At 39.3% G+C, this 22,641-nt stretch overlaps 1 protein-coding gene across 3 annotated transcripts in view; it reads left to right on the top strand.

Annotated features, from left to right (window-relative positions):
* NTRK2 (neurotrophic receptor tyrosine kinase 2) overlaps positions 1 to 22,641 on the top strand; it is a 191,977-nt gene that overhangs the window by 155,038 nt on the left and 14,298 nt on the right. For all 3 annotated transcript variants that reach the window (XM_041397035.1, XM_041397036.1, XM_041397033.1), the window contains one exon: positions 1,047 to 1,281. In XM_041397035.1, coding sequence (XP_041252969.1) covers positions 1,047 to 1,281 — 235 coding nt within the window. The remainder of the gene's footprint in view (positions 1 to 1,046; positions 1,282 to 22,641) is intronic.

Raw genomic sequence — 22,641 nt, 5'->3', positions numbered from 1 at the left:
TCTCTTTGAAAGAATAGTTTTCAGGAATGGAATAAAAAAAGGGCTTCTGAAAACACAGAAAAATAGAATGGATGGAAAAGGATATTTAGAACGTTATAAAATGTATCAAATGAGTAGTGATTGCCAGCTTACATCATTGATTGGGTAAGGATTAGCTAGTAGCTCTTCCTGCAAACGTTGTTCATATGAATGCTTATATCTGCATCTTCAAGATACTAGGTTGTACAGGCATACCAGGGCTCACATAGTTTAGACAGGTAAACCTCATGTGACCCAGTACTTCGCTGGGCTTTCCTAATGCAAAATATCTCTGTTTTTGATGAAATGCATACAAGTATTATCATTAATCAGTTGATTGTTTCTTCTTAGGAACTTGCTAGGTCTTGAAGACCTCATATTTCTGAAGCCATTTTGTTTTTCCAGATAGTGTATGTTTTGTGTCCTCTTCCTATTGTCAAGAATTCCTGTCTCGGGCAGGACTCACCCTTGGTGATGAAATAAGCAAGAGTTCTTTCCTGCTGTGCATTTGGATAGGAAATTAGATGTATAAATTTAAAATTGCCGCCCTTGTTGGAGACGAAAGTTAGCTCTTTCTTCTTTAAGAAAAGATGGAAGGGTCAGTGGCCTGTATACCTGCAGAAATCAAGGAATGCCAGTCAATTGTCAGTCTTTCCCTCAATTGTTTTTCAGTCTTACAGAGTGATGAGATTTTCCCTTGGTTCCCAAGCAGGTTTGTTTGTCAGCATTTCTCCAGAAAAGATTACTAGAATGGAACAGGAGAAAGGTGATTCTTTCTGACAGATGGGTACTATTGTGAACACCTATGACTTATTTCCTTGAGTAATATATATCCTGTTTTTAGTGCTATTCAGACCACATATCTTTCATCAATGAAGGAAAACAGTAAATGAGAAAAGCCATGACAGAAATTTTCCCTATTTTTATAGCACTTTTGATGGAGTTGTGTGGGCTGACACTCACTAATGCCTTTCACTTCTCCATCTTACAAGTGGCCTATCAGTTCATCAGATTGTGTTTTGGTGCAGGGCACATGGACCAGATGCAGGACTGATGGCAGAAGGCAACCGTCCTGCTGAGCTGACCCAATCCCAGATGCTTCACATTGCCCAGCAGATTGCTTCTGGTATGGTTTACCTGGCATCACAGCACTTTGTGCATCGGGATCTTGCTACCCGGAATTGTCTGGTTGGTGAAAACCTGCTGGTGAAGATTGGGGATTTTGGGATGTCTAGAGACGTGTACAGCACAGACTACTATCGGGTAAGTGGACTGCTGTAATAAGTAATAAGCTAGGTCTTGTTCAGTCTTCTTACCACATTGGTGTAACTGATCTGCTTTTATACTTAACCATCTTCTGTCAGGTAATTTAGAGTCTAGCGCTTGGAGAACCTGGATCTGAATTAAAAGGTTTTGATAAACTTGGAGAGTTAATCAGAGTAGTCTGTCATGTTTTGTTTTTTATATATGTTGGGTTTAGATTCTAAATCACAGGAAGTTTTTTTTCTCTGGGTAAAAATTTTGCACGTTTGTTGGCATAAGTGAAGAAGAAACAGCAGATAAAAATGGTAATCAAATTTGGCCCGACACTTTGAAACTATTAAAATATGTTCTTAAATACTGCTAAGAAAAATGGAAACGGTAACTCTGGGAAACAGTTGTATAATGTATCAGTTAACTAGAGGAAAAATAAGTGCTGGGCAGCAGCAGTGACCAGTTACTTTATTCAATAAGAGATTAGGTGAGAAGTTTTTATACTGAGCACCTGAAAGATTTTTCTGCCTTAAGCCAGGGATTTAGTCCTGCTTTTTAATGTTGAAGAGTATTTTGCAGAGGGTAAGAGTAGCCCATTACTCTTTTTCATTCTGACTGTTTTCCCTGAGCTTGGTTGCCATAAAGTGCTGTCTGAATTTTGCAAAGGCCTTCTGAGATTGCTGGGCTAAACAAACTGAGTGCATTAATGCTGTTGTTGACATAGCCTTTGTACTATGTGGTAAGTCATGCAGCTGACACCATTTGCTGTTTGCTATCACATTTGTAGTTTCATTATTGGAACTGAACCTGTTTGTGGCTTGGGGAATCCATGGCCAAGCTGATAACTTACATACCCTTGAGTTTTTTCTGTAAGGTAATCTCATCATCTTTAAGCACATGTTTTGTATTTGCCTCTCTACTCCTTATTTCTTATTCCTTTTTCGTTATTACTTTCTTAGCCTGTCAATTCGGATTGTGTTATTAAAGGAAAGTGTCACCTCACCATCGGTATTGGTGGGACACCTGGGAAGAGATTGTCTCTACATCTGGCTAAGGCTGGACAGGGTAGAGGATGCTACACTTTTGAAAATTATTGTTGAATGCTGATTCACTTAAAAGCTCATAAGTAACTGTTAATTTACTTTACAGTTTACTTAACTGTAAATATTAACTGTTAATTTTCTTTCCTTTTAAAGACAAACCTAGTATTTAGTAAACATGTGATCCATATTCCTCTTATATATTGTTATTTTGGAAACTGACACTCTGAATTATTTGATTAATGCAAAAAAAGCAGGACTGCACTTCAGAGCTTGAAAAAAATATACAGGATGGTAATAACTTTCTCTGTGTATTAAAGGACACGAGTTAACAGAGGCTAAGGTTTCTTGGTTTTGCATCTGATTTTGCATATTGCATTTTTGCACCACTTGTTGGGTCTGAAGTCGTGTCTCTGTTCCATACTTCAATGCTTGCCATGTTAGTCGTTGTACTTAAGAATGAATGTATATGCAAGACAGTACATGTTTCCAAAGGTTGCTACAGTCAGAGGCAACATTTTTGAACATATACTTTGCTTATTTTTGGAAAAAAAAAATAGTAACTCCCCCTGCTGCATAAAAACTACCTGCAAAAGGGGATAGTAGTCATATGGCCTTCCTGAAGACAACTGAGGCTTGGCTCATGCATGTGATGGTGTACGGACTCTGGTATTAGTGTACATACTCATGTCCATCTGGGTTTAATCCTTGAGTCTTGCACATGAGTACTCTAGCAAAGCTTCTACCCACTGAAGCACAAATTTAGAACAACACCCATGACCCAGAAGAAGCAGGAGTTCAGGAAAACCTGGGTAACCTGCATAGTCCTTGGGCACCTCTCAAAGGATCTCATTTAAGAGGTACATTGTATTTCCCACTGTCCCTCATAACAGAGTTAGTCTCTTATTTCCTTCTTCTCTCCCTTATCTTTACTTATTTTTGAGGTGAAGGAGGGCTTCTGGGAAGTCCAGGGTGTAACAAAGGAGAAGGAAGAGGTAGTAGTGTGAAGAAGGTGCAATCACTGATGTGAGAGAGGGAGCAAATAAGGTGGGAAAGGTAATTGTGAGATGTGTTAGTGAAAGACAGAAATGTAAATGAAGAGAGAAAAAGGTAAATAAGTGTCAAAGGGGATGGTGTAAAATAGCATAGCCCCATCCAAACAGGTGGTATAAGCTTGCAGAGTGATGGGTGGATATGAAACTTCAAGTTGGGAAGTTGCTTGTTCTACACAGTGAGAAAAACAAGAAGAACAGCTTCTCTGGCACCTCATGCTCCAGTTGGTTTCTAATTAGTGCAGAGGAGGGATAGAGCCACAGCCTGCCATGCTACCATATTTCACAGCTGATAAAAGTTTGAAGTTCCAGTTGAGCCTGTGAAGTTTTGGCCTGCCCTTTCTGGGACATATGTGGGCTGGTCAGAAGATGGTCATGAAAAAACCTAGGCAGTGATGAATTCCCAGATGGTTGCCTGGAGAATTGCATCCTTGGCAGGCTTAAGTCAGTGATAACACTGGAATGGCACTGACGCACCATACCTAATTGCTTATAGCAGGCTAAGTCTTTTTAACTGCTCAGGCTTAATCACTCACAGAGAAGAAAATCATCCCCAATCCTGACAGCTTTATTTGATGCTCATTGGAGAGATTTACACAATTTCAAAAAGTTCTGCAAGAAATGGTTCATCATTTGTGGGTTTTAATACACTGGAATTGGTGGGGTTTTTTTGGAGCCTGCCACTCAGTCATGATGTTAGATTTGCCCAAGATGACTATTTATAGCTTGCTTCTGTAAGATAAAGATGATCCCAAGTCATTGTGCGCTGTCAGATTTTTATTGACATTCTGCATTGAATCAGCTCAGCTGTTTAGAGATGCTTCAGGGAAGAGTGGGAGAGAAGTAACCTTTGGACTGGGAATACATATGATGTGTGGCCCTGATTGCACAAGCTTTCCTTTTTTCTTCCTCTTTCTTTTTTTCTGCCTCTTTCACCATGCAGGAATCTTGAAGGTGGGGGAAGTCCTGATGTACATGCTACCATCCAATGTAACAGCAGTAGGGTTTGATAGTCAGACCCCGGGGGACGGGAAAAAACTGAGATGGTTTTTCTTACCCAGAAGTGCTCCACACCCCAGGCCAAATTTAAACAACTCTCAAGTAATTGGTTTGGTTTGTGAGTCAAACAGCTCTAGCAACACTGCTGAACTGCAATCCTCATAGCACAAAAGATCCTTTCACAAAGTTATTTACTTGGAGAGCTTAGGTCTCAAATTTATTAGGGGTTTTTATTAGTTTTGTTGATAGCTGGGGTTTCTTGTTTGATTTCCTACCCCCACAGGTCAGAGTTTCCTATCTTACTCTAAGATACCCATGTAATTCTTTAATGTAGCTTTCGGTGTTTTTAAGTGCTGACAGTGAAGCTTGGGAAGAACTACTTTGTTCTTGCATTCAGAGATAATATATCAGGGCCTTTTTTGGCTTCCAGTTCATGTTTGCAAGTGATTGCTCAGTACTTGGTGTTAAAATAATTTCAGTATTTCTTAATTATGAGCAAAAAGCTTGAAAAAAAGTAGAAGTCGTCTTAACCCAGTACTTGGAAAAACTCAGCATGGATATGCTTTAAATATCCAGCCTGGTCAGCCAACTACAGGCTTGAACCAAGGTTTGGGATGAAACTGTGAACTCACCAGACTACGCAAGAGCTTTGCCATTACCTTCATTAGGACCACACTTTCACCCTTCCCCACTGTTATGTCTGTCCAGTGCAGGATAGACATTCTGTTTCTTATTTAGATTTATGGAGCTCAGTTTTGTAATCCCTGTTTAGCTATTGTATAACCTACTTGCCTTTATGTAACAGCACAAGAACAGCAGAGAAAATATGGAGTCCTTTTCTCACCTTACACAAACCACTCAAAACTCTATTAAAAGACTGGGCCTGGTGAAGTTTCCATCTTTAAGGCCCAATTTGCTTTAAAACTACAAAGAGGTTCACAAATTAGTTTATTTCATTTCTGGCACATATTAGGCAGAAGACACAGAGGATATATTTCATCCTAAATTTCAGTGACTCCATTTCTCTTTAAAATCTTCTCCACATTTTGTACCATTTTGCTGTTTAAAGACAGCATAGCATGTCAGATTGGAAGAAGAGACGCGGGTTACTGAGTCTAAATCTTTCACTCTTGAAGGAAGCCACAGAGTAGGTGTTAAGGACACGAGCAACAAGAACCTGAGACCTCATCATGCTGAAATGAATGTCTTCATTTTTTCCCTTTCACACTAGCCTTTTCCAATGACTTTCAGTGTGTGACAAAGCAATTTTTGTATCTCTTTCTGGTACAGATATTGCTAGAACTGTGACTGGTATTTTCCAAATCTGATATTTCCCTTTCTTCAATTAGAGGTACCTCCCAGTCTCTAATGAAAACATGCTGCATAGTACATCTAAATTCACACAGTCTGTGTCACTGTCACATGTTAACTGTATTGTCAGACAATGCCCTGGGCCGCTCTCATCTTCTATTTCTTCCAAATGAAGAACATCCCTTTTTTTCCTCTAAGTTTTTAGTTTCAGTCCCTCGGCGAATGACTTTACAATTCATACTGGCACATTTTGTACCTCTAGTGGTTGAGCAAGACTGTTGTTTCTCTTTTATTTTTTTGGCTTCTTTGGGTGCTGGGTTGTTTTGTTTTGATTTTTTGGTGGGTTTTTTTTGTTGTGTTTTTTTTTTTTTTTTTAAATTAGAATTCAGGTCTTGTCTAATTTGGTGTAAAGAACTAAAGAAACAGAATCAGGCTACCAAAAAGTAAACAGCTGATGGAGTGAGAAAGGTTTGTCAGGAAGTTTCCTAGATTTTTGTAGCTTTGTTTCCTAATGTTTCCTTGATAATTTCTTTTTAATGCTAACATTAAGTATTCTGTGATGTTTGTCTTTTTAAAAAATAGATTTCCCATGAGCTTTCAGTTAAGACAGAAGAAGCTATTAAACCTCTTTACCAGCCAGACTTCCAGAAAAACTAATGGTTACACAGTTTGCCATTCGAGGCCTGTTTTAAAAATACATATATTTTGGACCTTCTTGCTGCATAAAAAAGATGAACAACTCTTTTGAGACAACATTTTGACACTTGTGAGTGTTAAAGTCCTCAACAAACACTTCTTATTCAGATTTTTGCTGTTCCTTAGCAAGACCAAAGTAGCAATTTGAAGAACAGTGAAATAACATTAAAATTAAAGGAGTGAAAGAGCATCCTGCCCACTAGCCATACCCTCCTCCCTTCATGTTTGAATCTAATGTTGTAGAGTGCTGTATTTCTGGAAACTGCATGATATACTTTGCTGGTGACACTCTATGAAATATTTCCCAAAAGATAAGGCTAGTAAAATAATCACCAGAGAGCGATCTCGTTTAAGTTATTTCCAGTACCTAATGCCTATTTGCAAAGAGAATTAATGCATGACAGCAAGGGGCTAAAAAAAGAAAAGGCTGGTTTATCGTTATTTGGGCTGTAACTAGCCAGGCAAACACCATGATACAAATGTTTACGGTGAGGAACAAGTGTCTGTCTATTCTGAAAGGGCGATAGCAGCAAACACCTGCAGGTCTCAGCTGTCACTACAGAGATGAATACCTGTGTGTGGGAGTTTGGAGGAGGCTGCACTAAAGAAAACAAGAAAGAGTTACTGGGAAGTCAAGCAGCTTGTCAAGGCATTCTCGTAGGTGTGTATTGAATTGTCACAGTTTGAAGGCACAGTTTGAAGGCTTTTTATTAGCTGCTATTTTTGCATCCATTGCTCAAAAGGAAATTATCTGCTTCCCTACATGGACTTCTCGGCTTTCCTCCTCCGTCAGAGTCTCATTGCATCATGTGTAGTGCTGGGGAGGACAGAGGGTTCCAGCAGCCCTGGAGGACGTGCACAGATGATTTCATGCAACTGGAAACAATACAAGAAATAATAGGCCAGCTTGAGACATGTAAATCCAAAGTAGCTGCCTTGAAGTCAGTGCAGTAGCTCTGAACTTAAAGTAACATAATCATAAGCAGAATTACACATAATGATAAAGGGCTTCCTGAAAGTCACTGATACCTGTCACAAGTTGCCCATGCCAGAATATATTCTGTGTTGTGCAGGAGGCATGGTCTGTCCCCAGCTTTTACTTACACAACTACTGGTTGGATTCCTGGTTTTGTTTGGAATTACAGCTGCTTAACTTCTTCAGCTTTTCACTGAAAACCTAATTTCAGCTTTGTCTTAAGCAAGAACAATTTCCAAATTTTAGTACAGCTGTAGATGTAGTCAATTCCTAAGTGAAGTTTTTTCATCATCTTCACATCAGAGTTATTGGTCTTACTTGCACTTCTGTTTCCATCTGTTTTCACCAATACAGATTCTAAGAGGGGAGTCCAAGAAAGTTCTCCTTATTAGTGTTAAGAGAAGGAACATCAGATGTCCAACATGTGTAGTGCGCTGCATTTAACAATCATTTCTTACTAAACTCTGTCTTACAGGGTTAATGACAGGTTGGTATTATAGAAAATGAGACTTTTTAATGGGGAGGTTGTGACATACTTCACTTGGCCAGACTAAAGCCCCCTATTGCTTTAAATGTGCAAATGGAAAGACAACTTCATGGCTCCTGGAGTACATTCTCCTTCAGTCTGTGAGATCAAAGAGTGTAAAGAGGGCAGAAACAAAACCCCATAATAACTAGGTTGAAAAATTAAGCTGATTAAAAGACAGACTAAAGTGACCTTGTTGCTGTGACTAGTTGTTTGATGACCCATTGAATTTCAGTGCCTAATATTTCCTTTGTAAATCCACCAGCACTAGATTTATATCAACGTGGTTCTCATGCAGCATGTCAAGAAACAAGTTCACCTTGAGAAAAAAAGATCAAGACAGGAGGCAGTACCTAGAAACATATGTTATGCGGAAATCCTGTTGAACTACACTATAGCATAATGTGTTTAATGTATGTCAATCAAAATATTAAAGTGCTTGTAAATTTTCAAATGGAGATTTTTCCTCTGTTTGCTTCTGTTAAAAGCTTTAAGAATTTAGTATTTGGTTCCATACTGGTTATGGATATTACAGTTTTCAAGAGTCTGGAAGTTTTGGATTTCCCACCCTATTGTTAAAGCATTTTAATGGAGTCTTTTTCTGCTGGTTACTCCTGCAGTATGCAGTTGGTAAGAGCCATAGGATCCACATGCACGCCTATAGGATAACAGGAAGTTTACACAGTCATCGTCACCAGTGGCTGACACAGGCTTTTCTGTTGAGGGGCTCTTAGCACAGATGTTCATTAACTTAAAAAGTCCTTTTAAAATTATACATACAAAACTGAATAATTCTCAAAAATAACCACACATATGGATATAAATTGCAGGAAAGCAATGATTCACACATTGAAATTAGCCTTAGGAACTGCAATTTGGAGAGCTTTGCAGAACTGTGATCGTAATCGCCTCATTCCATTAAGTAGCAGCAGAGCTGTACAGAGCTATTTTTTTTGCAGGTGCTGAAACGATTTAACTGTTGTTTAGATGATTAGCACATAAGAGAGCCATGTCCTCAATCCCATCACTGTTCACAATTTGCTGGATTGTACTTGGAATATTGGTGGAGGCTATTTCCATTGACTTTACTAGAGCCAATATTTTGTCCAGGGTTTTAAAAAGTGAAAAGTTTATGGTCAACTTTTTCTAGGCATAAAATGGCAAGAAAAATTATTAAGTAGCTTCTGTTGTTTTTCTTCCTGCACGGGGCCTTTGTCCAGACTAATAAAGTCTTTTAGTATGGGGAGGAACCATGTGCAAATATCTGGAGACACTGTACTGCAGTGCTACAGATTGTCACTTTCAGCAGGCAATCTGCAAAGCAATTTACAGAATTCCAAAGGTTAGCAGCTGAAACTGTTGACTTTTTGATGTGTGATGTGCACAGTGTGAGGAAAAGATGGTGTGGGAACAAAATCAGTGAAAGATCTCTGGGAGCACTGGAATGGCATCTCCTGGGTGTTGCAGAGCACTGGTGCCATCTGTGCAGCTGCCACTGCCACCGCTGATGGTGGGGACAGCACAGAAAGGCCACCCAGAGGGAGCAGTCCTTAAACGGGAATTCTCCTTTGATGTCTGGTCACAGAATCAGCTCCCAGCAGAGTCTTTGCAGGCTTCCAGCTGGAAGGTTTTCTTATGCAAATGGCCTCTATCCTTGCACTAAAGAAAGCAGTTGCTAGGCAGTTTTCCTAAATATGCATTTTTTACCCTGGGCTTGACGAACAGTCGGCACTCTTTTGGCCCACAGAACTCAGGAAGCACGGGAAGGAAGAACTAGACAATTAGACTATGAAGTGGTACGTGTAACAGGATGGATGGAGAGGATGAGAGGACAGCATCGGCGAGTAATAGAGCCGAGGCTACACATCTGGCTCTTCGTGTGCAGATAGCAAAGAACTACTGGTGGTGATGGAAATGGGGAAGAACTGTGTGCCACTGCAGATCATTTCCATCTTCAGTGCTCTCTGGGTCCTTTCTCCGTCCTGTGGAGCTTGTGTCCCCTCCAACCTGATGTGGAAGGGAAGTCAGTAGCAAAAATTTAATCAGAAGCTGTTGGCATCAGTGACAGAGAACACACAGTCACAGAATCTGTGGTTACCTATGTAGCTGTAACAGGGGTGCCTTTGTGAAATGTTTTCAATTCCAGATGTCATGAACAGTGGTGAAGTTTTTGACGCCTTGTCAGGAACAGCTCTCCAAGCTTCCCAGAAAGTGAGGACTCCAGAAATAAACTGATACTGCATCTTGCAGTCTCAGGAACTTTGTAATTAGACTTAAGAGATAATTTGGCTTTGAATGATAATCTTACATAAAATGGAGCCAAAACACATATAAAATGATGTCAAGCTTCTATCTGTGTCCTAACTTTAGGAAAAGATGAAGGCCTGATTTAAGGTGCATGACAGAATATGCATCTTCTATCAAGGACAGATACAAAAGAATTAGAAAAGATTGTGGTGACTCAAATACTTCTATCTCCATCAGGTGGGTAAATAAACATCCAAAAGAAAAGCCATATGAGTGGGAAGTAGCTTCATTCTTTACAATGTACTGAAATGCTTTCAAGAAAAAAAAAAAAAGCAAAACAGCTAGCTTAATACCCTTGAATTTGCTTTCAGAAGTTACTATTTATTTGCCCTTAAAAATATTCTTGCAACGCTGCTGTCCAGTCCATGAGGATTTGAAGAGCTTACATTAAATTTGATGTACAATCAGTTCCTATTTCTCTTCCACACAGTTCATTTCATCCAGGGCTTGATATTGCCATAGTGGTGTCTCAGATGTTTGGGCTGGGAGCAGAGTCAGACCCATTGAAATGATCAGACAGATCTACAAACACTGAGAGGTGATGCAAATGAAATTTCAAAACTACTCCCTTATTTAGTCTTATACATGTTTTGATGTCCCGAGAGGTATAAAATTTATATTTTCCATCTTCAAGCTATTTCCCAATGTTTTGGAAGAAGTTTAAATTATAGAATCCATGATTTTTGAGTCTCATCAAACTATATTTCAGTCCTCTCTTCCACGCAGTTCCAACTTTTTCCACATGTTCAAGCTTTTTTTCATGAATATAAGTCCTGGAAGTGAACATTGTGAAATGAATGTCAGTCCAGTTATTCACATCATACACTTAGAAGCCAGGATTTTAAAGAAAGAGCTTTAGTGTGAGACTTTTGATAATGTGTGTAAGTCTGGAGATCTAGATCTACAAAAATATTGATTGTGTATAATAAAGGAGTAGACAATGAAAATAAAACAGAATTAAAGCCATTTAGAGATAAAAGAATCTTGAGATTACAATACTGTAAAGCACTAAATATTCGGTCTTTTCTGTTGCTATTAAAAATTACTATGACCTAAGCAGTTAGTGTTACAGCCTATAGAATTTTTTAGGAGACAGAAAGACATTGGTACATATTCAAAGAATGATAACTTGTCTACCTCCCAAACTAATGAGCAAACTGGCATTGACATTAGGGGACAGAAATTTTATTTTTATTCTTATTAATTGCAAATTTTAAATGGTTTTGTATCTGATTTCACTTCCATGTTCACCTCTGAATCTACAGGGTGAAAAGAAATCACATCCCCTGTGATCCAATTCTTGCATACCACACCATGAAGCAAAGCAAAAATTTTTTTATTGTTGGAGATATAAGCTGGGGTTTTTGATAACTGATATGTAAAATATGATGCAGTCTGAGCCTCCCTTAAGGGACTCTTTTATAACATCATGTAGTCTATTTCAAGGTGTGTGTAAAGAGAGACCTTCAGATTATTTTATGGCCTGCAAGATTATGTCTCTGTAAATCTGGATTTAATGGTGTACACAGAAAGTAAGAAATCTTAACAGAGCAAATATATTTTCCTCCTTTTCTTTCTCTCTTTTTTTTTCCTGGCAGTAGAATTTTAAGAAGATAAAGAACTGTTCATTAAATGCATTGCCAGATATTCTTTGATAACACATCAACATTGCAATAATTTCACAGCCAGTATAAATATAAAGGGGGGGGGGGGGGGGGAAGCAAAATGCATGACTGTCAGTATGATCACAAATTATTTTTCCTGATGTTTTTTTATCTATGTTCCTCATACTGCCTCAGCCCAGGCCCACAAAATAAAACTGTGATGCTATCGGGAGAATATGGATTCCTTCCAGATTGATTTACCTGTCACCACGAAGTCGCTTTGGAAGGCTAACTGATAGGCTGGGCTCTTTGCAAATTACTGCTCTGCATGCAGTCCTTTTGCAGCTGATTATACTGCCAATGTTATTTTCTGACGATGAGATTTAGTGCAGCATACTGCCTGGCACTATCCTTGTAAAAGATTTTTCTTGCTTGTGAGCTAAGCAAAGGGCAGGGTCCTGCATTCTTGGCAGCCTGTCATATGCATGAGCTGTTTGTTTTTTGGATTCAGCAAGCAGAGTTTTAAATCATCTTTAGCAAAACAAGACACAGAGAAAAAAGAGAGATCAAAATAGAGCTAAATATTTCATGCAATAATTTTGGCAGCACATCCCGTCTTGTCTTCTAGATTGAAAGCACCAATGAAAAAGGGAATTTTGCAGTTTTCAATTGCGTGACTTTTCCATGCTCCTTGAGTATCCTCAAATATTCTAGGACTGGTCTCTCATGCCATATCAGCCATTTTTAGAGAAAAGAATCTAGTGTTGAATAGTTGTGTGGGAAAAGCATAATTGTGTTAAAATAAAGGTCAATGCCTATACACAGTGAATGGAATGTGCCTCTCAACAGAAAACCAATAAATACTATTTGAATCTGCAAAACAGAGATTGTATATTGTTTAAAATATATAGGTCCAATATTGCCATTTTCTGCAAAGGGAATTATGTTGAAAGTAATTAAAAATCCTTCACAACTTCTACCTGTTCACATAGACACACAGAGTTGTGATTCTTACACTAGTCATGCTTGGAAGAATTTCATCACAGTTTGGAAATGGGCTAATTGGTGGGTTTGGAACTTGTATATACACACATATTATTATTCAGTATTAACCTGGTTTTCCATCTCGACCAGCGTTAGTTCATAGAGTAAAATGTTAAATAGAAAATGAGGAAACTGAAGGTTATGCTGTACTACACCTGGTAAAAAGCCCTTCAAATACATATTTAAATACAGCTAAAATGGCATAAATTAGAAAATGCAAACAAGTTTCAAGGAGAGGTGTATACAGTTCCATTGTACAGTGTGAGACAAGGTACGTCTAGTCTGCAGACACTGCTAGCTAAAAAATTGTGACACAAGCTTAATGCAGACTGCAAAGCTATTCAGAAGCAGGATGAATGTTCCTTTTCTGAAGGCATACACTTCTTCCTCTGTGCTACTCACGATGTCCAAGCCAGTTGCTTGAAACCTAGCTTGTGTTTATATGTTTTCAACTGTGTCATTAGGGATATGGAAAACAGCATTATGCTAATTAACATGATCAGAAAAAAAAAATATATATGTAAATAAAGCTTTCTTCCTTAGTTATTCCTTTTAATCTATTACAACTTAATACATTTGTTTAAGATGGAAGACAGGAAAAATGGAAAAAAAAGGAATAGATCTGGATCTGTTTAGCCTTCAGATTACATAAAATAGGCAATTAATCTGCACCTGTATTTGAATAACTTCCTGCTGCAAGTAAAGTTCACAGCGGTATTTATGGATTTAAAAACTGCCTGAGAATCTCAAAATTCTTAGCTTTAAAATAATTGTGATCCCAAAATTTTAGGAGTACTTGTTTTCTTGCTGTCCTCCTGCTGCTGTTCAAGTCAACTTTGAAAAACAGAAAGAACTAGTTGTTGGGTTCTGCTTAAGCACTGGAGAAACACAGATTTTCTTTAAATAAAGATGCAGATAGTAGATGGAAATTGTGTCCCTAAATCACATGTAAAAGTGGAGAGCAGTAAGTTGCAGAATCATTGGTGATTTCATCTCATAAAGGACACGGAAAGTAAGCAAAAATACAAAAGAAGGAAAGGCTAATGGACAAACAGGGATACAATGAAAAGGGGCAAAAAGCATTTGAGATTGGCTTTGAAAAGAATACCAAAATAGACAAGAGGAGTCTCTTGACTGTTTAAATGTCAAGAGCATGAGGAGGAAATTGTTGCCACTGCAGACAGGATGAAGTGGGAAGGAGAGTTAGTTTGGCCTGCAAGCAAAATTAATTTCTAACATCAGGTCTTGAAAGGATAGTGATAAATATGAAGATACAGGCAAAGGGGCCATTGGGACTAAGTGGATATGAAGGTTAAACCTGGAACACACACAGAGATGAGATCCTCAAGCAATGGGGGACATTGACAGTCTGTTTTATGATTGTAGGCAAAGAGGTCAGCAAACTTTTAAAGCAACATAAACCAGCCCTGCTGCCCAAAGCAGAGGTCCTGCCCTCCTCTTGTCTCAACAGCTAATTCCTGCAACATCTGCTTTTCTTCATCAGCATCAATGTTTCTGCAGCAACTGAACAAATTTCATTAATTAAACATTCCAGCTGAAAAACGAGCTTTTTTTTTTCTTGGTTGCAGAGAGGACAGAATACTTCTCCAAACCAAAGTACAGTACAAGGGCATTCCTGATTAAAATCTTTGTTGAAGGAGAGTCTAAAAGAACTGTATTATATGAGTGCTTCAAAAGCCTAAAAAAACATTGGGGATGAAAGAATACTATTGAAACTAAAGAACAATGCTCACATAGGAACAAATTTATGCAATCTGGCTATCAAAGAATTTAAGCTATCAAAGAATCTAAGAATTTAAAGAATTAATTTAAGACTAGGGAAAGATTTCTAAAAATTAAAGCATGAGGTTCTTTGACAACCTGTGAACATAGAATACTCATTTGAAGGTGGTACTGTGCAATTTATGAAGGAAATTATTCAATGTAGACAGGCTATGCCTTAGGATAGAGGACCAGAGGACTTGGTGTGCTCTGCATAATTCTTAGCTTAGGTACCTTGAAGCAAATAAAGAACCAAACTCTTGATAGTGTCAGAAGTATTTGGTTCAGCAGACTACTAGCATGAGTAGCAATCTAAAACACAGATAGTTTTGTCTTGATCAGTTTATCCCATTATTAGTTTGCACAGAATATTCAATGTAGAGCAGTTAGTATTTTTGGAAGGCATTTCAAAGTGTCTGAATTTTCAGGGCAAGGAAAAGGTTTTGAAAATATTTCTTAGTTATGAAAATACTTGTCAGTAAGTCTGCAACTCTTATTTGGAACTTCTTCTGTTGCTGTGTATGAAAATACACACACAGCAGAAAATCAGGTTTGACTATATCTTCTCCATGACTGTGACAGGAAAAGCCCATCTTTTAGTTCAGCATGCAGTCTCTTTGCTCTTGACTTTGATAAGATACAATTAAACTTTAACCCTCAGCATTCCAGAAACTCCGGGAATGTTGAGTTCTAGTTTTTCAGATTCTTCTGTTTAACTTCAGCAGGAGAAAATACTGCTTTACCTTGTTTCCCTTGTCCTGCATTACTTATTAGAGAAAGTCAGAAGATTTTGGAGGATAAAAACATGTGATGGTTCTGCTCTTGCTCCAGCTGTATCACCTTTCTGGTTTTTTGTTGTTTGTGGGGTTTTTTTGTTTGTTTGGTTGTTTGTTGTTGTTGTTGTTTGTTGTTGTTGTTGTTGTTTGTTTTTTTTTTAAGAAGGGTGACAATTTGAAGTCACCTTTTCAGCTCATGACCCTTTCAGAACATGAGTGGCTTCTATTCGTAACAAGAGTATTACAACCCTTGCTGGTTCAGCAAGGTGAAAGCTTATTCAGGTCAAAAAATTGCAGCTTTGTTGCAAAGTGAAGTACTGGGGCTTCCACAATGGATTGTGCTGGGTTCTCCCTGGAGTTTTAATGTATAGCAAATTCATCACATTCATTATTGCATGTTATATGCAATACTCCAAGCTTCTTTCACAGAAAGTACAAAGCCATCACAGCCTCAGTCACTCTAGAGCATTCAAGTCCTGAAGGTCTGTTCACGTTCTGGAGATCCCAAATATGATCAGAAAGTCCAGCAGCAGTCCAACACTGAAGTGACAGCCAGGACGCTCTGTCAGTCTTCCTGAATCTTGCAGAGTGAGGATAGGGAAATGGACAGACTCATTTTCCTGTCGGATGTAACAGAAGAACATGTAATAAAGCAAACCTATACCTCTTATTCTCAAAGGTGAATGGTATTTTTCTCTCAATCAACCTTTCTAACAGCTTCCATAAATTCTAGAAAAAGCATAATATTCTGTTAGAAGAGGACCAGTGGATGTTGCCTGGAAGTTAATTGATGGTTTCTTTCTTCTATTGCTGCATTTGGGACCCTGTTGAATAACACCAAGATGAGATATTTGATTTCTAGCGGGTGTCTGAGTGCATTTCTCTGATCTTGGTGTTCATTGCAAGCATTGGGAGCCTCAAATTGAAGGAAACATGAGCCCCAAGGTGGCTATGGAAATTTTGCTCCACACTGAAATTGCAGAGACTAAAACTCTGCAACTGCAATTTCAATTATATAGGATGATTCTGTGCTTTAAAGAGCAACTACTCAGAATGTAAAAGGGGCCTGGAGACTTCTGCGGACAGGTGAGTTGAATTACAGTTATTGCCAGACAGCTATTTCAAGATTACTACCCTTTGAATAACAAATCCCCTATCCCCATGAAACACAAACAGAACGTGACATTTACTTGTCCTTCCAAGATTCTTCTGGCATTCAACTCGTAACGTGAAATTTCCTGTCCTTCTCCTCAACACTTTTTTCTGCTTTATAGAAAAAACCACTGACCATTAAAGTTTCTAGTGTATTAGACTAAGGTAATGAAATTAAAATACTTAGGTACTCATCTGTTTTCGACAGTTTTTGATATGTAATACTAAAACTGGTTCTCTCATGTGCATAAAAGAGCAGGGAGATGGGCATACCCAAATCTATACTGTCGTTTTCCACTTTTGTGATACCCCACCTGGAGCACTGCATCCAGCTCTGGGGCCCTCAACATAAAAAGGACATGGACCTTGGAGTGAGTTCAGAGGAGGGCCACCAAGATGATGTGAAGACAGGCTAATAGAGCTGGAGTTCTTCAGCCTTGTGGTTAAGAAGAAATATTTAACAGCTCCCTCCTTTCTGAGCACAGTCTAGCAAATTTGCAGAATTCAAAAGAGGTTATCTAGAAAAACATTTTAAGATCCTGTAATTAAAAATGTTTTCCACAATGCATATTTAGATTGCTAATGGCACTGGGATTTTTTCCTCCAGAGGGAGAAAACCCATATGTATCGTACATGTGATATAAAAATATTTGTATAGAAATGATACAGTTGTAACATGTGAGCAGTTGCACTGATGAAGTACATTCACAAATGTTTCTGCCTTTTTCCACTATACATAAACATGGTTACCCAAGGAGGTGTTGTAAAATGCCAAAGGTCTTCAGACATTTCATTATGTTTTGATTAAATATGCAAAGGTGATTTTTCATTTTCCTACCAAATGAAAGGTTTAACCCATTCCTGCTCATGTGAAATGCGCCTGGTACATAAAAATAAGCAACACAGTGTGGTGCAAACTCAGCCCATCTTCAAAATTAGTCATCTCGCAGATACATGGGGCTCTCCATTGTGGTCTAATTTCTGACTAGACAGATACCCTCATGACCTTCCTACCCTGCCCAAGCAAGTTCAATATGGAGACTCTCTACCCTTTCCAAAAAATGACTGAGCCTGATTCTTAGATATGAATCACATTTTCTTATGAGTTACCTGCCCTATCTCTTGCCAGTTTTTGTGGGCATTTTCTTATACTGTGCCAGAGTCTGTAAGATCAGGATGTAGGATGTTAGAGGTCACTTCTGACAGTTCCCATTATTGCCTGTGTGTGAACCAGTCCATAGATTTAACCTTATCCTTGCTTGCACCTGCTGTTACTGTCCGTTTCTGTGGACACAACTCCAGAATTTTAGCATCCATTTTGTAGAAAAATACTTTCATCTGTTCTTAATTTATCTCCTGTTAATTTTCTTGAGTATTCTCTTGTTACAGTTCTTCAGACTTTGTTAATGACTGTTCTGCAGTAGTTGCTGACTGACCTCACTTTATCCATCATTTTTGTGAATTTGTAAGCAACTGCACACTGAAGGCATGTGAGGGGGCCGTGCCTTTGTGAAGTGGCAGAATTATGTGCCATGTAGTGGGTACCTATGCTGGTGATGCTCACTGTCTTTAGTTTTTGCGGCAGCTGTTGCTTATTGCACTGTTTGTCATGCATTTAGTTGACTGTATTAAGTAGTCCACCCCCTGGGTTGAACTCCCTGGCAATATGCTTCCATCTCTAGGCTACTGAAGATGTTGAATGTAACTGGTTGTAATACTGGCCTCTGAGGACTTCACTACTGCATTCTCTCTGACCTGAGAAGTGACCTTGAAGTCCTACTTACTGCTTCTTGTAGTTTAACCAGTTTTCACTCCCTAAAAAGGCTTTCTAAACCTAAAATGGTTTTCTAAACCTTCTAGCTGCCTTTTTTTTTTTAATAGCCTGTGATGTAGAGCCTCATCAAAGGTATTTGTTTTGAAAATCTACAAATGCTTTGTCTGCTGTATCACCTTTGTTCACACTCATCCTGTGGATCACCTTTGGGCTGATAGAGGGAGATTTCTTCCAGCAGATTTTTCTTCCCACTCTGTTCAGTAAGATACAGAGAGGGTGGTTTTTTTCCACGTATCAGGTCTCTGTTTTTTTTAATGAGAAACCTGAAGTTTCCCACCTGCATGCCTTCTGACTCAGGTGAATCCCTGGTAATGTTAACCATTTTCTCTATTTGCTTGGGGGAAAAAAAAAAAAAAAAACAAAACTTTATCTTTTTTTTCTTCCTGTAAATCCTTTAACATTTTTTGTTTCAAACATTATTTCCTATTCAATAAAATTACTCTCAATTGTATGAAACCAGGGCTTACACAAATGCTGCAAACCCTGTAAAATAATTTTCTCTCTTAGTTTAGCCATTCTTATATCTTGCAAACAGTTCTTCTGCACTTATTCATCTTTTATGTACCTATTTGTGTAGTAGCAGCTCACATGTAACAGAGCTAGGGTACTGAAATTTATAATGGTCAGTCCTTTTCCCTTTTCAAATCAATGGCAAGATCAGGTGCATGGCAACAAAAAAGTCCCTGAAAGAAACAATCCAAGCAGAAGTCTCCTTTGGTGGTCTTAGCTAAGGAGGAAGTAACGCTTTGGGAAGCCAGTTGGGCTGTGTTGTCCTTTGCTGTCATGCCTGAGACCTGCTCCCCAGCCTGCACTGCAGTAGGGCCCCCTGCTTCACAGGAATACCAAGCAGTGCTTTTGTTGGGTGTGTTGGGTACTTCAGCTCCGAAACCCTGTGACACTTTATGGCACAGCAAGTTCTCACTTGTATCTGAAGTAAATTTTCAGTACTAAGCTGGTTGTTCAAGAGGTTGGAACAGAGAAGGAGAGTTGCAACATTTGTTATGTCCCTTGCATAAGTGGGTCTGCCTGGGATATAAACAGCTTCATCTTGTCTTCAGAAAAGTGCTGACCCAGTGGGGTTTTCCTCTTCTCTGTTTTGTTTGTGTATTTTGGGGAGCATGCCAGTTTTATTGACCTTCTGAGGGCTCTCTTCATGAATAAATCATATCACAGTGAGCTTTGCTTGGAAAAAAGACATGCAAGGAGATTCGCCGTTGCTGGCCTGAAAGCTTACAAGGAGACTGAGTAGAAGAGACAGTGTCCCTTGCAGGCTGAAATTTGAGTGCTAAGATTGAAGAAAACATTCATTTTACCTTTATTATATGCCCATTAATCCTCAGGAGACAGAACTGAGGACAAAAGTGCAATTCCCACAGCCACATGGCCTGAAGCAGAGACCAGAATTCTTTTGGACACAGAGCTGGTGTTGAACTAGGTGCCTGCCCAGAAAAGGCATCAGCGCATACAGACTGTGCCACAAATTCTGCATTTTCATGCTACTCCAGTCCAGCAGTTAGCCTGGGAAAGGGAGGCAGGACTGAAAGGCTGGGCAGAGGATCACAGCCTTATTGCCTAGGCAGGGGTTTGTCCTCTGCCAGCTTGTGTCTGAGGCCCCCTCAAACCATTTGCTTGCTGTAATCAGCCCTTTTGCTGGCTAAAAACAGTCCTTAATATGTGTGATCCAGATTTGGGATTGTCAAAACCCCCTTGATGATATGGTATGTGCATACACTAGGGGTATTTGATCCAGACAGTAAATGGATAGGACGAAGGGGGCAGAAAAAAATTCGAATCATTATGAAGAAAAAAGCTGGTAATTCTGTTTTTCTCCTAAATGTTTGATTCCTAATGCCATGTACATACTCCTCTTGGGCAGTCCCTTTGCAGAACAGCCCAGACCTGTTACTGATACAGTCAGCCTTGCATCTTCCCTCTCCTCCACTTCTATGCCCACTCCAGCATCCTCTTCTTTAAGCTTCACCACTGGAATCCTCTCCCAAGGCTGATGGGGCAGGTTCAGGGTGTTTGATGGCTCAGTTTCCATGGCAGCCAGGCTCCCCTGCTCCCAGACAGCAGCTTAGGAGGAGAAGGGAAGGAGAGGAAGGGAAAGTCATTAAATTTGCCAATTAGTATGCAGGGCCAGGCAGTAGAGGCAGCAGTAGGGGTTCCTGGGTTGCGGACCAGAGGAAGAGGGCTGCAGCAGGCAAGAGCTGAAGGGCTGCGGTCCCTGGCTGGGCAGCAAGCAGGGTCCTACACAGGACACACACCCTCTCTCTTGCATATGAGCTCTCCAGCATCATTCCCACCCCACAAGAAATATGGGATGTGAAAATAGAGAAAACCTCTAACGGGACAAAAATTATACATTCTGAAATGTCCAGCCAGGTCTCATGATGATATTCAACCAGAGAACTGCAGAGAAGTGAGGGAGTAGGGGAACTTAACCTGAAGACTTGATATTTTCTCTGCTGCCTCTTAGCTTGTAGCCCATGGCAGAATGGGATTACAGAAAATATGCAGCTTGAAGACCAGGGTGTATTTTTATAGGAAGAGATGACAGGGATCTGCTAGACTGTAGTTATCATGCCAAGCAATATGCTGCCCCCTTCTGTAGAGCATCCACTTTCTCTTTACTTTAGTCTTTTAATTAATTTCTTCGCCTCGTCCACTTGGTTTGAAAAAAATTCTCTGGTCTGTTAAATGGTTGCAGCATTCTGTCCTGGATTGACAATATTTCAGTAAAGCTGCCTCTTACTGAAATTTCATGCAGCTGCGCAGGATCTGCAAATGGTCTGTCGTGTTTCTGAATAAACAGGGCACTGTAACAGTCTGTCATAGTTTAATCCCAGCGAGCAACTAATTACTGCGCTACCCCTTGCTGAATCCCCACCTCTGTTGGCATGGAAGGGAGAATCAGAAAAAAGTAACACCTGTCGATTGAGATAAGAACATCTTAAAAATTGACATAATGTAAATTATTGTAATAATTATTATTTTAACATTTAGTATTATTAATGGAAAGGGGAGGGGCAAAGGAATAAAATCCAAGAAAAGAGTGATGCACAATAGAATTGCTCAGCACCTGCTAACCAATGCCCAGCCCATCCACCCGCATTGGTGGCTCCCAATCAGGTCCAAGCAATTTATACGGTGGGCGTGATGTTCTGTGTTATGGAACATCCCTTTGGCCATTCTGGGTCAACTGCCCTGGCAGTGCTCCCTCCTGGCTTTTTGTGTACCTGCTGGCTGGCAGAGCATAGGAAACTGGAAAGTCCTTGAATTAGGGTGAGCATTATTCAGCAGCAATTGAAACCTCAGTGTTTTATCAACATTATTCTCATACAAAGTCCAAAACACAGCACTGTACCAGCTAGTAAGAAGAAAATTAACTCTATCACAGGCAAAACCAAAACACAGGGAGAGATTATTAGATGGTTTCATTTCATGTGCTACAATATTTAATATCTGAAAGGAGAGCATTCTAAGTATCTTAATGGGACATTGATTGGTAGTATTACAGATTTTTATTTTTTTAACAGCTCATGATCACTTTCTACCATCATTTCACTTTCCATGGAAAGAGTCTGCCTAGAGAAACATTAGAAGGATTTGCTTATTAATTAATTATTTTGTTGTTGCTTGTTTTTGTTTAGGCTGCAAGATAATCCATTCTCATCTCAATGTAGTTTTGTTCCCTATAGAATATTTTAGTGCTTTATCTGGGATCCAGTTGTTTTAAGACATGTTTTATTGATCTCATGTGAAGCTTTGTTTATTTTTTTCTCTGAATATCTATAAAATGTACCTTCACTCAGTGCAAATCTTGAGTATCTGAGTTGTATATGGAGCAGTTTCAAGCAGGGTAAGAATTTTTTCTGGAAGTGATAATGAAAATAATTTAGAGACCAGTGATATGCATTAAGCCACTAATCATGCCTCTGCCAGCCTTTCACTGTGCCAAGCTACCCAGGGCTTGAAACACACTGGGGAATCCCCTGAGTGTTGCACACCCACATATTAAAAGAGGTGGCACTGTGTGCTGGAAGCTGCCCTCCAAAAGTATAATGGTCCCTCTTCCACCTCCCAGCCCTCCAGCAGCAGCCTCTGCTGAGATTCTTCTTAGCAGACCTCTGTAAATCTTTTCTTCACTTCTGCACCCATTTGGAGGATGCACAGTATCAAAAAGTATGCTGCAGCATGTGTAACCTAAATTGAGCATCAATCACATTTTATTTTAAATTATCTGAGTAATTTTTGGTGTACGTTTTCA

Source organism: Onychostruthus taczanowskii, unplaced genomic scaffold, assembly GCF_017590055.1.
Source record: "Onychostruthus taczanowskii isolate IOZ18803 unplaced genomic scaffold, ASM1759005v1 scaffold134, whole genome shotgun sequence".
NCBI classification, from domain to species: Eukaryota; Metazoa; Chordata; class Aves; order Passeriformes; family Passeridae; genus Onychostruthus; species Onychostruthus taczanowskii.
The sequence above is the reverse complement of the archived record's forward strand: the minus strand, read 5'-3'. Positions and strand labels throughout refer to the sequence as shown.